This window comes from Nansenia antarctica (genome assembly GCF_963989245.1).
Source record: "Nansenia antarctica genome assembly, chromosome: 13".
NCBI classification, from domain to species: Eukaryota; Metazoa; Chordata; class Actinopteri; order Argentiniformes; family Microstomatidae; genus Nansenia; species Nansenia antarctica.
The window spans coordinates 17,118,372-17,134,343 of NC_137683.1; the positions used below are offsets into that span (position 1 = coordinate 17,118,372).

Below are 15,972 nucleotides of genomic sequence, written 5' to 3' on the forward strand. Positions count from 1 at the left end.
TGGACGCAGTGTGCGCTCCAGCGCTCTCAGAGCGAATTTACGAACGCAGCCAGTGTGTCTGGTGAAATAGACAGCACCGCCAGCTTGGACGTTGTAAACAAACACAAAGGCGCACATCATTAGGCTATTAAAGGAGTTGTCCTTGAGGTAAACTACAAGGTAACGTTCTAAACGTTTTTTAAAAATAAATAAACAAAGTTTCAATTCACGAATCGGTCATTACTTTGTCTTTGGGGCTTTTAACGAGATAACGCTTCGTTTTGTTTGACTAGGATTTTCAATAAAGTTGAGCGGTTTGAAATTGAAATAATCTTAGGCTGCGTTCGTAAATTCACTCTGGAAATCTGATCAGCACTCATGGAATGCCCTCTTGTCCAATCAAATTACTCGGTCGCTCTGTAACGTTGAACGCAGTGTACGCTCCGGCGCTCTCAGGGCGAGTTTACGAACGCAGCCATGGAGGCTCGCAGCTAGCCTGCCAGCTAAACCAAGTCAAGCACGCTGCTCAATAACTGCTGTCATCACGAGAAAATAACACACAGCGCAGTAAGTTTGCTGTTTATTTTTCTACAAGTACAATGTAAGTATACTACAATTATTCTAGATGAAGCTGGAGACTGGATACTCTGCGGGTTGGAGTGATAGAAAGTGCAGTATCATGCCAGCCAGGCTAGCTGTATATCGGTAGGCTGTTATATCTCATTTGCGAAACCCATTGCTGCTTCCGTATAGCCAGAAGATTACAAAGCAATTTAGTATCGAACAAACTGCAGAGCAGGTTATACGATACTGTCATTGACTACTACCGCACCTAGCTATGATGATGCCGTCACCGGTTGAGGTTGAACTTCGAAGAGGTTGTAAAATGTGTATCATGAGTTCAGTCATGAGTTCAGTCAAAGTCCCAGTTCCTATTCGCTAGCTGACTTTAATGCTATTCCAACAGGGACAGTGTTGCACAGAGCTGACCACTGCTGAAAACCCCCCCAACCCCCATACACCCCTAGCATCGAAGCGCCATGGAGGAAGATGTTCCAGGGGAGGGTGGAGAAGTGGCTGAGACTCCTGAGCGCTTCCCTGCTGACAGCTATGCAGCAGAGGCCATGGCTGCAGACATGGACCCCTGGATTAAGTTTGACTCTCGCAAAACACCTCGGGCCGAATTCGACAGCTGGTTGGAAACCAACAGGCCGTCCCAAGTGGGGCGGTTTGGGGATGAGGAAAGCGGTAGAGGTCCTGTGGGGTGGATTTCTGTTAGGGGCACAGACGACTCTCCTGGAACTCGTGACCTCGCCGGACTGCAGGAGAGCTGGGAGAGACTGATGGCCAGTGGCAGGCCTGTCAGCTTCCAGACGGTGAAGGAACTGGCACTGAACCACGGCGTGCTCACAGGGAAGTGGCTGATGCACTTGGACACAGGCTTCAAGGTGGACCACGCCTGGGAGTGTGTGGCTAGAGCGACCCAGGAGGGCAAGATCTATACTGCCAAGGTGAGCCCACGGAACCCCACGTCTGAGAGTAAGCACGTCATCTGTGTTTACAACCAGAACTTCACAGATGAGAACCAGGTGATGACGCTGGACGCTGTCATCCGGGCAACGGGCGTTAAGTGTCCACTCTCGTATAAGCCGGATGTGTACACTTACCTCGGCATCTACCGGAACAACCGCTGGAAGCTCTGCCCCACCATCTACGAGAGCAAGTTCGACCTGGAGTGTGTGCCCAGACGCTCCCACATCATCAACAAAGTCACAAATCTGGAGGTCACATAGGACAACAAAAAGGAGGGTGGGAAAAGGGGTTGCATAATAGCCTAAGCAGTTCGCAGTGGACTGGACACATGCCATGGGTTAAGTTTTGCAGTACTGTTTGGTTCACTTAATTTCCTTAAGTGTCTGGGATCCTGTTCTTTTGATTGTTGATGTAACTTTTGCAAAGATGTCTTATTATTAACATTACATGCTGTTAAATCATAATTTTGTAATTGTTAATTGTTCATATTTGTTTTGTACTTGAGTACATTTACATAATTGCCAAATAAATAAGCTTTGAAGCAGGAAGTCCTCCTTTTGGGTAACACTAGTGTGAGCTCCATTTCTGAAAAAGCTTTACAATCAATTACCAAAAAACCTGTTCATCCATTTTATTCATTGCTTGTACAAAATATCACACATTCATCTATTTCCAAGGCAGCTTTAGTACAGAGTACAGATTTACGGTTTAAAACATCTTGATTTCTTATAGAAAATAATAAAGCATCACTGATTACAATAATAATAGTGGTCTTGAAGCAAACCATACTGTTAATGAGACTTTGACTTTCACATGGACAGTGATTGTCAAATAGGATACTTGAGATAACGTACAGCATTACACACTGCATGTCAGTGCATCTGCTACATTTGGATATGCTTTACTTACAGGAAATATCCTTAACAAATAAAACAAACAAATACAAGATTGTCATGGTGTTATACAGAGAATGTTGATATTTGCAGTTCTACTACTGTGCAGTATCCTCCAGACTGAGTCAGTAACTAAGAAACAAGTCAGGTTGAAGGTGGTAATGCTAATTACAGGCAAAACTGGACAACCCATCTACAAATAGATGGACAAACAAGTAAGGCTTTCCGTTGGTAGCTAGATAATTGTGAGCTTCATTCCCTTCTTTTGAAATATTTAGCCTGTCAGTAATAGATTTAAAATCTAAATATGTAATTAAACCATCGAAAATGTCTTATGTGTTAAAATCCACCTCACCTTGCAATCTCTTCACTTATGAGATAGTATACAATTACTTTGCGGATAGTAATAATCCTTTCGATTATCTTATTAAAATATATATTTTTTAAATGTCTTTGAACGATACCAACCCAAAAGGCCTCAAGATGTTAAGTGGTTGAGTATGTTAGGGGCAATCTCCTGAACATGAAGTGCAATAATAATACAAATTATTTGAGAGAGAGTTCAGTTGAGACAATATAACTGTTGTCATGGTTGGTTCAAAGGCTTGGTCCAAGGGGTCAATTCATGTCAAACTTTCTGGCCACCACGGTAAACTACAAGCAGAAGATGGGCAGGGCTTTAGAATACCTGAGCCAGTGATATTAACTCCTGGTTATTTTCAGCTAGTGATTGTTCTAAATCGGACCTACAGTACTCTATACAGACATCGATAAGGAATACTCCAAATATAACAAGACACAAACTAGGGCTTATATAGAATCCAGTGGGGTGCATCTTTAGTTGACAAGACAGACGAAGGACATTTCTCCTGATACAGTTCATCCTTGTGTCTTGCTCTGCTAGTCAACTACTGGCTAGAAGATACAAAGGTCCCTCTTAAGCTGTCCCCTCTACAAGCTCTGTCCATTGAGTACCAGCAAGGTATCCCATTAAGCATGTCCACATAGAGGAGTGAGCACAACCTTCAGACTCTAAATCAGCAAGCCCTTCATTTCCATTGCCTTACAGAATATTAAGTCCTTGCAGAGGGGATGTTTGGTTAGAAAGCAGGTGGGTCTGAGGGGTTAGGGGGGGGCATATAATAACTTTTGCTGGGGGTGTGGGAGTTATAAATATATCACTGAAAACAAGTTTGTGATGATATCTAGGTCTGGTGTCCCGACACAAAACCAGTTTGGTTCCCGCAGTTCAGGATGGACATAAGACGGTCCTCGTCCGTGGAGCTGATGTTGTCCAGCTCGTCTAGGTTGGCCGGCTGGCTGGCGTAGTCGGGCGAATTGTCCATCATGCCCTCGGTCTGTAGCAGGTGGACAATGCTGAGGGGGTAGTCCATCCATGTGCTGCTGCGGTCGGCGGTGGAGTTGTTCTGCGCAGTGGAGGCGAGGTGGCAGGACGCTGGAGTCCCAGACGTCACGCTGCACCCCGGGCCCCCCTCTCCCGCCAGGCCGCTCTGACCCAGCAGAGCCTGGAAGTCGTCGATGTTGATGCTGTCCAGGGTGCCCCCGGGCTGAGCCTCGGAGAAGCTGGGGAACTCCAGCAGCTCCTCGTCGCCCATGGGAGCCTCCACCCTGAACTGGGAGCCCTGGATCCCCCCGAAGGGGCCTGCAGGCTCGGCAGTGACCCCCTGCGGAGCTGCGTTGACCGGATCCTGGGGGCTAGCGTAAGTGGGGAAGGTGAAGCCGTGGAGGTCCGACAGATTGACAGTGGGGTAGTCCTGGGAGGAAGAGGGGGGTGCCGTCTGGGAGATGAAGCTGGGCACAGGGGTGGCTTTAGGTTGGGAGTCCATGGTGATGCTGTTGAGGAACTTCCAGGGCTTGCCTCCGGTGGTGATGGTGGAGGGGGAGGCTTCTACTTTGAAGAGCTGACCTGGCTGAGGGCTGTAGAAGGACTGGGGCTTCATGGAGGGTAGAGAAGCTGCTGCCGCTGGGTTCACCACTGCAGGAGGAGCAAACACTTAATCACAATGATACACTGTACCATCTGCACAACATAACAGTCATCAAAGATGTAAAACAAGGTTTTACCAGGCTGGACAATAGTAGCTGGTGGTCTTGGAGTGACTGTTCTCCTAGCAGTTTGTAAAGGCCTCCTCTCTGGTGGCAAAGCCCCTGAAATGACAACACACACCATTGATTATAAACCATAAGAACACCATTAGAGGAAACTGCCGGCACTAGCAATGGACGCAAACGAGACCGAAAGGCTAATTTCTCATTTTTCATTTTTTATTTTTTACTTTTATATTATAATATAAAGCCATTGCTTTCCGAAGTATGTTTAGAGGTCCGTAAAATATTGCGCACATTTTAAGGCGGAGAAGAAAGAGGACTTCACTGTTGAAGTAGTGAAACTCACATCAAACATCATCAAAATGCGAAGACTGTCGTATTTTCAATGACGTGCAAATCGGAATTGAGAGTTATATGCGATCTGCCTGGTTAAATCCCAGTTGGAATGACACATCTTATTCATATCTGATTGAGGCTGGTATGAGATTGAGGCCTGAATCGGATCTGAGAATATCAGATTCAATGTGCTTTTTTACTGGTTACACCTACATGTTACATATCCGATCTGTGCCACATGTGAGCAAAAATTCAGAATTGTGTCACTTCTACCTGGTGGCCTATATGAACATCTGCAAAAAACAATAAATAAAAAATGCCAAAATGCCAAAAGTCATGGCAATGCCAATTTCATCGCATATATGGAAAATGTCTGGCCCCCCTGCATATAACAGAAAATGTCTGGCCCCTTTAAGAATATAGTTGGGGTAGTGGTGGTCTAGGGGACAGTGAGTTGGACTGGTGATCGGAAAGGTACACCACTGGGAACACCACCACTGGTGTGCGACTAATATTTAGAGATTACAAGGACAGTCTCCCTGGAGTAATTTAGGGTTGAGAGCCTTACTCAAGGGCACACTAGTGGTGGTGTTCCCAGATGGGATTTGAACTCATGACCTTCTGATCACCAGTCCAACTCACTATCCAGCCACTACCCCTGTGTATGCAGTCCTAATTGAAATACTGTAGTGGGATATAAATCAATCAATAAAACATGTATTTCCATTGTGTCCTGGTCAGAGAGTGTTGTTATTCTAAACACTTACCATGCGTCATGCTTCCAAGCTTCAGATTCTGGAACATTCCCTCTGTACGTTTCCTCTTCTCCATCAGTCTATATTCATCTGTAGAGGGATAAGGCAGAAGAGTCAAACCCACCACTCATATCTACAGTAGCCCACTGATTCTTCTGCCACCAGTATTCTTTCGTTTAAAGAGATGCTACAGGTTTCGGTTGCTAATTCTTCACATAAAATGTTAGCTTAAAGGCCAATGCACACGGCGTGCGATGTTGTCGCACGACAACATTCGATTCTCAATTCTTTGAATTATTTCAATAGGTGTGAATGGAGAATCGAATGTTGTCGTGCGACAATATCGCATCGCACGCCGTGTGCATTGTCTCATTCAAAACAATGGAATCGAATTCGGCGGTGCGACAAAATCGGGGCCGTGTGCATTGGCCTTAAGGGTTGACTGAGATGGTTCATGATATGTTGTTGATCAATTTCTTCTCTCATTAGACTACAGTCCTCACTTTAACTCATTTAGTGATGAGGGTGAATAAAGTCACCCAAATGATCAACATTCTACAGTGCCCAGGGTGACTTGAAAAATGCTTAAATGATGATGCTTCATCAATCGAAGTATTGTTCTAGAATTCTTTGGCAGTTATTGTGAGTTAAGCCAAGAAACTTGCTAAATAAGCTTTTGCTCATGGGAGTAGGGTTGAATCAGGTAATACCGTGACAATATTTCAGGGACCCATTATTGGCTTATGAGAGCTGATTTTCAAACAAGTGACTGAAAATGTACAAAACTCCTGTATAGGGATATAATGATGCATCGCAAGACAGTTGATTATCACATATTTGTGTCGATTCAAATCGGTGAGATGAGAAATTAAATCACGATACTCTTTTTAAACAGCAGAGGGTGTCATCTACTTTTGACTTCTCTTTAGTGTTTTATAAAGACAAGGTCATTTTGTGTGTACCGTTCCATCCCTACTCCTGTAGCATCTCTTTAAGTGTGTCGACCTACTTGGATGGACCATGAATGGATTCATATGCATCGAGGCCCAGGTATCTTGTCAAACATAGAGACATCATTCATTGTCATAACAACTGAACTGGCAGTGACCTGGGTCAGACGGCAGGAACTGGAAGTCCATTGGCTCGCTGACCTCGCGGTCCGACGGCCGGCGGAGCTGCATCTTCACCCTCACCGGCTCCGTCAGGTTGGTGTCGCGGTAGGCCGGGGTCTTGAACACGATGGCCACCTGCCGGTGGACGTCGGCCTGAGAGAAGGTGCCCTTCCCCTCCCAAGAGTCTTGGAAGAAGCGCACCTCTATGTCTTCTGTAGTAGAGGAGGATAGGGGAGTGGTTGATAGGGTGAGAAGGTTTGGCTAGGAAGATTTGAGCTAGTGACCAGAACTTTTGTGATACTGACGTCATGAAAAAAAAAAATCTTCCATGAGACCAAGCAAGAGAGGGTTGATCAATGATCTAACCTTGATCAATGACCTAACATGGTTGAGTTGTTCAAAGCAAACCTTTCACTGCATTGCTTTCACCAATCAGTGATTTCTTCACAGAAATAAGGAAGGATAAATTGTAAGAGTATTCAAACAGAGCCATGATTAATTAGTTCTTTCAATAATCTTTTTTTTTTTTTTACTTATTACTCTTGTGTTGTGTTGAAGTTGTGTTGAAGTTTTGTTACACTACTCCTAATATTACTTTTGCATTACACCCCAAAACGTTGCACGTTCTTGTCATTTTGTCCCATCAAAGTAATGGGAGTCAATGTTTATGACGCTTCTACCATATTTCAAATCCCTCACTTAAGTAGTTAGTAGTAGTAGCAGCAGCACGTAAACAAGAACTAGGTGAGAGGACAAAAACTATTCAAATCTGGGGGGGGGGTTAAATGGTGCACTTTACAAAACTTTTAGTGGGCATATGAAGAGGAACTATACATTCATATGAGGGAGGAACTATACATTCAAATGGATTTTCACAGAGGAACTTCAAAGGAAGGCACACATAGAAAGAGGAAGTTAGCTGTTGGAAGGGGGTAAAATAACTAAATAGGCACAAGCCTTTAACGCCTCAGGACCAAGACAGGGGGGTATTCCATCAACGTCACTAAGGACAGTCATTAAGGACAATCCAGGCTTATTTTGATAAATCCCGCAAGATTAAGAAATAAGCCTGGATTTTCCTTTAGCAACGTCGATGGAATACCTCCCAGGTCTTCAACAACAACAAGGAAAGCGTGACACCTCCATTTTGACTGAGGGGGGTGCCAGACAGACTTGCTTTGAGACTGAAAGAAAGATAAGACAGAAGAACCTTTCTGCACTTTGTCACAAAGTAGGAAGATTTCATCCCCGCCTCTGCAGCTTCCAGAGTTCCTGTTCACTCTGCAGATCTTCAGTTCTGCTGTGTTAGGCGCTCCTAGGAGAGAGGGAGGGAGAGAATTAAGGAATTAAGGAGAGTAGAAAGGGGACACTGGGGTGATCTGGTGCATAAATGTCTGAAACTGACATGAATGTTAAACACTGAAACAGGAACAGTGGTCTGAAAGCTGACAGATGAGTGAGGGTGGAAGTGTGTGTGTGTGTGTGTGTGTGTGTGTCTGTGTGTTTCAGACTCACTGTTGTCATAGATTGGTTGGGACACCACCGGCTCCAGAGGACATAGTTCCCCTGTGGCTAGAGTAAAAGACGCCTGGAAACACAGTCTGACTGCATTCAGGTCAAACTCCTCCTCCCACACCTTCGCCTCGGCAACTGCAGGCAAAAACACAAAAGCATGGGTGTGTCACCTGGCACAGACAAGCACTGCATCCTGTCATCTTAGGGGGGGACAACAATTCCTATTCACACACAATATTTTATAAAACATGTGACACGTTCTAATGCTTTGGCCCTCATCGGGATTCGATGTAATGATTGGACTTTTCTTTCGAAAAATGAGACAGTGCTGGGGGGGTAGTAGATGTCTCACAAAGGGGTCCAGACAGCACAGTTGTGTACGTGTACTTGTGTGTGTGTGTGTGTGTGTGTGTGTGTGTGTGTGTGTGTGCGCGCACTTACTATTGAAGGGGTTATTTTGGGTCTGCAGCCTGCAGGTAATTGCTTCAGACACATCTTTTTTCTTCACACACTGAATGCCCAGGTTCTGAAAACTGAAAGCAAAACAGAGGCAGTGAGCGTCGGAGAGAGAGAGAGTGAAATCAGTCCTCTGGTTCACTTCTCTTCTTTTTTTTTATACAGGCTGTGACATGATCTATGGTCATACCGTAGAATTGATTAACCTTTTAAAGAGTTTCAGCGATAGATTTCACCCTGGTATAAAGTGTTCTCACACCTCTAATGAAGATGCCGGCCGGTACACGGCACAGTACATTGGGTTTGTTTGTATTCCATCATACCTCTACACTCACACCTCCACCCATCCAACCCCCCCCCCCCCCTTGTGTCTACCTGTGGACTCGTCTCTCTTGCAGGTCTGCTTCGTAGTAGCCGTGTTTGCAGTCTTTGCCCACCAGCTCGTGGGGGTGGGGCTTGTACGGCATGTTCTTGGACACCAAGGAAATGCGCACCCGTAGGGGCCCACTGTAGTTGTGCACCTGCAAGAGTGAGCAAAGCTCAGTTAAGATTCCTCATTATTATGACGTCACTATGAAAAAATGCCATCTACCCTTCCGTTATGACAGGGGTAAAATAATGATACTGGGTAATTGGCATGCCAAATGATCTTGGATGAACAGTCTTATATCCCTCATCTGTGTCAGTCAGAGGTAGTGATGGCTGGCTTAAAAAACATAACAATGGGACAAATACTGTAAGCTCAACATGAAGACAAGGTGTGCGGTATCAGCACTAGGGTGAGGGTGTCTGACCTTGATGGCGGGGTGCGTCTTGGTGGTGTCGTTGCTCTTCTCTCCGGGGATGCTGCCCGCCGAGCGGCCCTCACACTTGTACCGGAACCTCATGCCTCTCGGCTTGGGCTGCTCAATGATCTCTATGAAGGGATGACCTGTATGGTGGGAGAGAGAGAGAGGGGGGGGGGTTACACAATGCGGGGTAGTGGTGGTCTAGTGGATAGTGAGTTGGACTTAGTGAGTAGGATCGGAAGGTTGTGAGTTCAAATCCCACCTGAAACCACACCACTACTAGTGTGCCCTTGAGTAAGGCACTTAGCCCTCAGTTACTCCAGGGGGAATGTCCCTGTAATTCGTAATTGTAAATCGCTTTGGATTAAAAGCGTCTGCTAAATGGCAAAATTAAAAATGTAAATTAATTAATTATTAATGTAACTGCTAACTCTGAAGAAGGCTTACCTCATTAAGGCTGGTCATTAAGGATGCCTTGTGTGTGAGTCACCACATTAAATAGCTTACAGACCAATGTAGAACAGTTGTATGAACCAGTGTGATGAGCTGCACTTACCTTGGTTCAACGGGGCCTGTCCCCATCCATACATTCCTATGGACGAAGCAGACACAAACACGTCAGGTAAGTGTGATCAACCTAACTCCACATCCAAAGCTTCTTCTTGATTAAAACTAGACTAGATCTGCTGGACGCTCGTAGCCTATGTGAAGGAAACGGAGCACGCTTACACCAACATTGTCAAAGGAGACAAAGGTGTCTGATTATTGTATCTGTTTCTTTTTAAACCACCTCACAGCTGTCTCCATTATCTGAGGTAGTTCAAAGGAGCAGTAGGTGTCGAAATGACACTACAATATACCGAATATCTATAGTAAGTACAACACAGCCCAACCCTTTCTCACTCCATTTGAACAATGTGTTCATTTCAAGGCCCCTCTAAGGGATGCCTTCCATGTTTCAACACACCCAAGTCAGGTCAAACCCAAGTACAGACAGGAGATTGGGTTTTGGGGTAGATTACAGAGCCGATCATCAATTTAGCTTCATGTGCTTAACAGAAGACTTTAAGCAGACAAACTAGGGGATGTCACTTAGGGGATGCACAGATTCCCCTGCACATTATTTCACGGGGTTGTCCTGTTCATTGGGTTGTCTCTGAGATGCAACAAATGAGCCATCTTGTGTACTGTCCATTATTAAAGCTGTTACAAAAATCGCGGTTTGAGTCCCATGATTGGCTGAGTCACCTTGGTCAAGAAGGCCTGATGAAACAGCTAAAGTTATTCTCAAATCAAATCAAAGTTTATTTATCATATGCACGGGACACAGATGTGAATTGTACAGTGAAAGGCTTGTTAGAAGCCCTACATCCAATACCATACATAAAAAACAGCCCTAGCCAATTTGGGTACAACATAAACATATTTCTACAATATAATGATGCAGGAGAAAGTACCTTATCTGTTTCTAAGAGACCATTTCAGAGCAGTTTGGTGGGTGTGGCTTGTTGTGGTGGGTGTTTATTTGACATTAAATGACCCAGTACAGAATGTTCTTATATTAGAGCCAAAAGCTGACCATGCATCATTAAATAAAAGTGTTACATTTCAGTGACCACCTGATTACATTTTATGTTTATATGTTGTGTGTTGGTGAGACATTAACTACACCTACAAGTTGTAGAAACAAAAGAGCTGACATTATTAGTCTACTGTACATGAGTTAATGGGCTGGTTTCACAGACAAGGCTTAAGCCTAATCCTAGACTGAAAAGCATCTTCAATGAGACTTTAATCTAGGGGCAGTGGTAGCCTAAAGGCTAGAGGCCGGCTAGCAATCGGAAGGTCGCTGGTTCAATCCCCGCCTCAGGAGGGAGCTGCATGTGCTCTTGAGCAAGGCACTCAACCCCTAATTGCTTCAGGGCCGCTGACTATGGCTGACCCTGTGCCTAGAGCAAAAAATACCAAAATCCAACAATTGACTGATTTGATTGCATGGCAATAAAACTATTATTATTATTATTATTATTACTACTATTATATACTGTGGCTATATTATCAGCTAGGTACTATAAGATCGCCAGGATGGATGCATTTCTTGTGCATGCGTATAAATAGGGTTTTCTAGCGTTTTTTTGTGGATTGGTGCAATTTAGGCTATAGCCCCTTTCACACATAGTTCCCTGTAAATTACATGGAATCCCAACTTCCCAATCCCAATTTTCGCCGTTCACATGAGCTAAATGCCCTACGATTACCGTGTTGTGCCTTTTCACACGTCAATGGCATTCCTGGGTTTGCACAAGCTAACAGTGGGGTGCAAACATGTGGGCACCCCTAGTCAAAATGCCTTTTACAATTACTAATATCTAAGTGAAAAGAAGCAAACCTAACCTCTAAACATTTCATCACAGTTTAAAGCAAGATTCATTTTTATTTTTAACCTTTTACAGTTTCAAAATAATAAAACAAGGAAAAAGGCCTTGTGCAAAAGTTTGGGAACCCTGTCAGCTAGTACTTTATAACTAAAGTCGTAGGAAAGGCTTCTTTCTGGCAACTTTGCTATGTAGGTCTTTGTTATTTAAGGTACGCTGTATTGTTGTCCTGTGAACAACTAGACCGGTGTCTGCTACTCTTTTTTGCAGCTCTTTTGCAGTGATGTGTGGGCTCTTCTGAGCATTTCTCACCAGATCTCGGGCCATTCTATCTGAAAGCTTTCTTGGTCTTCCAGATCTTGCCTTGATTTCAATTGTTCCATTTATTTTACATTTTCTGATGATGTTTTTGACAGTGGAAATGGGTAGTTTGAAACGTTGCGAGAGTTTTTCTAGCCTTCTCCTTGATGGTGGAAGTGAACTATCTTGATTCTGACGTCCTTGGACAACTGTTTAGAGGAACCCATGGTTTTTAACACCAGACACTACAGCTACTGCAGTTGGATACTTTAGAAGGCATGGAGTTCATCAGAATATATAGTTCAACCCTGGAATTATATTGACCTGACTCATTGAAGCCCTAACGAGTAAATCACCTTGGTCTGGGCCTTAGTAATCATCTTCTCAAAAGGTAACAAAAGGGTTACCAAACTTTTGCACATGGCCCTTTTCCTTTTTTATCATTCACTGAAAATTCACAGAAAAATTAAAATAAACGTTAAAATGTGCAGAAAGGTTTCATGTTTAACTTTTGTAGCATTTGGAAATTAATTGTAACAGACATTTAAACCAGGGGTGCCCAAATGTTTGCACCCCACTGTACATAATCTAGGTGTAATTGCCGTATACAGAGTAGATTGTCCTACAAAGATTTAGATATCTTTAAAATATCTATTAAATGAATTAGACCCCTATACTTTCTTTTATTTTTTGTTTGTATGTTTCTTTTTATTTTACTACTCGGTCTTTTCAGTTTGTAAAGCGTCTTTGAGTGTCTAGAAAAGCGCTATATAAGTCTAATGTAGTATTATTATTATTATTATTATTATTATTATTATTATTATTATTATTATTATTATTATTATTATTATTATTATAATTATAACCCTTTAAGTGCCGGACCAGGCAATGTTCAGGCTTCTGTTCACAAGCCTTCCCAGTAGATTCCATGTAATCACACAAGGTCCTGACCAGGGTAATTGCCTGAGCGAATTCCCCTGTAAAATCGCGTTCACACATGCCACTTACCAGGTAAATTCCATGGAATTTACTGGGAAGGCTCGTATGTGTGAAAGGGGTTTAAGACTGGTCTGGAAACTGTCAATCAAATCTGGCAACCAACACTGATGGCATTGGACAAGGCTACATAGTATCAAGTGAATTATTAACAATAAGCAGTAGTAAATGTAGAGTATGTAGCGTTGCTTAGTGATAGTAGGACGTGTCCGTCATGTGTCCCTTCCTACGGAGGCACTGTTACGTAGCGTGATATAATTCACCTAGACAAACATGTTACCCGTCACTGTATACACATTTCGTAAAATGGCATTCATTATAGCCTGAATATGTCAGCCATAGATATGCAGACAATTGATTTATGCGATTATTTTGCGTGCAGCTGACACTGATATTAGTTCGACCAATAAGTCATATTTGTCAGACCTGCTAACGTCCGTCTGAGAGAATCTAAAGGCCTCATGACAGTCGCAGTACGCCTGGATAGAAATTCACCCCCTTGGTGCGTTAAGATGAGCTCAAACATAAAACCACTATGTTTGCGCAAGAGAGAGACTGTTGGTTCTACAGATGTGTGCGAAATTCAAGATAATATCATGATCTCGGGTTGAAAGCAACTTCCTGAGGACAGTGTTCTCCATTATGTTGTGTTGACTCCTCCTGCGGTAGTGCAAACCCAATGGCATCGGGGCTTCCCCTTGTGCGCAAAACAAGTTGCTCTCCAGAAAGCTTCACATGAGATATACAGTACACCACATTTCTAATACTTTTTAGAGCAATCGATAAGTCCTACTTACCATCCATTTTCGACTTCAGGTTAAAGCCACACTGATTAGAAAAGCCTTATCCAAACAATGGGTTGTTTTCAAACAGATCGTTCCGTGGACAAGGTAAACTTGTAAACTTCTCTTGACAGATTGTCTCTTTTGCCTTCGCGTCTCCAGTGCTGGTCGCAGCCACCACCCCCTCGACATGGTGCGGAAATACCCAAATGACGCGCGTTAAAGGAACAGATTCCAAGTTAAAAAACTGCCTTATGAGTTGTTTGGTGATACTCATACCTGTCAACATTGGGATTTGAAAATAAGGGATATTTCCCCCAAAATAAGGGATATCCCCCGCACGCCCCCGGGCCGTACCCCTTACATTTAGACAAGGGTACACACAGTCAATCCTAACATCACCACTAGACAACCATAACATACCCCTTACATTTAGACAAGGGTACACACAGTCAATCCTAACATCACCACTAGACAACCATAGGAGACCCCTTACATTTAGACAAGTGTACACACAGTCAATCCTAACATCACCAGAGGAGATAAAATGGCAGCAAAAGTAATCAAAAAAGTTAACCATAGAACTAGATTCTTGTACAGGATATCCTCACTTGTCAGTAAAAACACACTGAGGACCCTATCAGGAGCTCTCATTCAATGTCACTTCGACTATGCCGTAACATCATGGTACTATAGAACCACAAAGGCCCATAAAACAAGACTCCAGACAGCCCAAAATAAACTGGTTAGGCTTCTGCTAGGCCTCAACCCTAGGACACATCTAACCGCTGCTCATTTTTTGAGCCTTGATTGGCTACGAGTAGTTGACAGAGTGCAGCAGCTTGCACTGGGCCTGGTCTTCAAGATACGCTACACCACAAAGACACCCAAGTACCTGTCAACATACTTCCAAAAAGTGAACAACGTCCACACATACAACACCAGAGGAAGCTCCACGAACCACGTTCAACCGCGTTGCACCACAAACAAGGGGTTAAACTCGTTTGCAAACTATGCAGTAAAAATGTGGAACGCCCTTCCTATAATCTTAAAGGAGTGCAAAACACTGCCCACCTTCAAAACCACTCTCAAAAAACATTTACAGGAGGCTGCAATCCGTAACTGGACCCTCTAAATCAAAAATCAGATTAAAAGACCCGAACTACCCACTGTACATACTTTGTGTTTTGTCCCCCGCCCCCACCTGTGGTGTATGTCCCCACCTGTCCTACCCGCTGTACATACCTTATGTTTTGTTGTATTGTTCTTCCCATGATGGATGTGTGTTTATCTTGTAGATAGTAATAGTTATTTGTCTGTATTATCTTGTAGATAGTACTAGCTTTTTTGTCTGTCTTACATGTAACGATGAATTGAGAATCAAGGACCCCAATTGAAATAAGCCAGTGGCTTTCTTGGGTTTTTATCCTGTTAGTTGACCTTGTATGTAATATGTACTTTCATGTACCTACTTCTGCAAATCTTCTAATAAAGTTTTCAATCAATCAATCAATCAATCAAAACCACTAGACAACCATAGGAGACCTCTTACATTTCGACAAGGGTACACATAGTCAATCCTAACATCACCACTAGACAACCATAGGATACCTCTTACATTTAGACAAGGGTACACACAGTCAATCCTAACATCACCACTAGACAACCATAGGATACCTCTTACATTTAGACAAGGGTACACATAGTCAATCCTAACATCACCACTAGACAACCATAGGACACCTCTTACATTTAGACAAGGGTACACACAGTCAATCCTAACATCACCACTAGACAACCATAGGATACCTCTTACATTTAGACAAGGGTACACACAGTCAACCCTAACATCACCACTAGACAACCATAGGAGACCCCTTACATTTAGACAAGGGTACACACAGTCAATCCTAACATCACCACTAGACAACCATAGGATACCCCTTACATTTAGACAAGGGTACGCACAGTCAGTCCTAACATCACCAATAGACAACCATAGGAGACCCCTTACATTTAGACAAGGGGACACAGTAAATCCTAACATCACCACTAGACAACCATAGGAGACCCCTTACATTT

The 15,972-nt window shown here is 43.5% G+C and overlaps 2 protein-coding genes across 2 annotated transcripts; one reads left to right on the plus strand and one right to left on the minus strand.

The window, feature by feature from the left end:
* Window positions 1-450: 450 nt before the first annotated feature.
* cUnh11orf68 (chromosome Un C11orf68 homolog) lies at window positions 451-2,049 on the plus strand. The gene is made up of 2 exons (XM_080544506.1): window positions 451-546; window positions 947-2,049. Exon 2 carries the CDS (start codon window positions 1,020-1,022, stop codon window positions 1,770-1,772), a length of 753 nt encoding a protein of 250 aa, XP_080400632.1. The 5' UTR covers window positions 451-546; window positions 947-1,019; the 3' UTR covers window positions 1,773-2,049.
* Window positions 2,050-3,610: 1,561 nt separating this feature from the next.
* On the minus strand, window positions 3,611-14,028 carry rela (v-rel avian reticuloendotheliosis viral oncogene homolog A; the record flags this gene model as incomplete). The annotated part of the gene is made up of 11 exons (XM_080544379.1): window positions 13,906-14,028; window positions 9,994-10,029; window positions 9,444-9,580; window positions 9,025-9,170; window positions 8,635-8,726; window positions 8,194-8,328; window positions 7,889-7,993; window positions 6,675-6,890; window positions 5,579-5,656; window positions 4,491-4,574; window positions 3,611-4,401 (listed from the first exon to the last, which is right to left on the minus strand). Exons 1-11 carry the CDS (start codon window positions 13,910-13,912, stop codon window positions 3,611-3,613), a joined length of 1,827 nt encoding a protein of 608 aa, XP_080400505.1. The 5' UTR covers window positions 13,913-14,028.
* Between the last annotated feature and the right edge of the window lie 1,944 nt (window positions 14,029-15,972).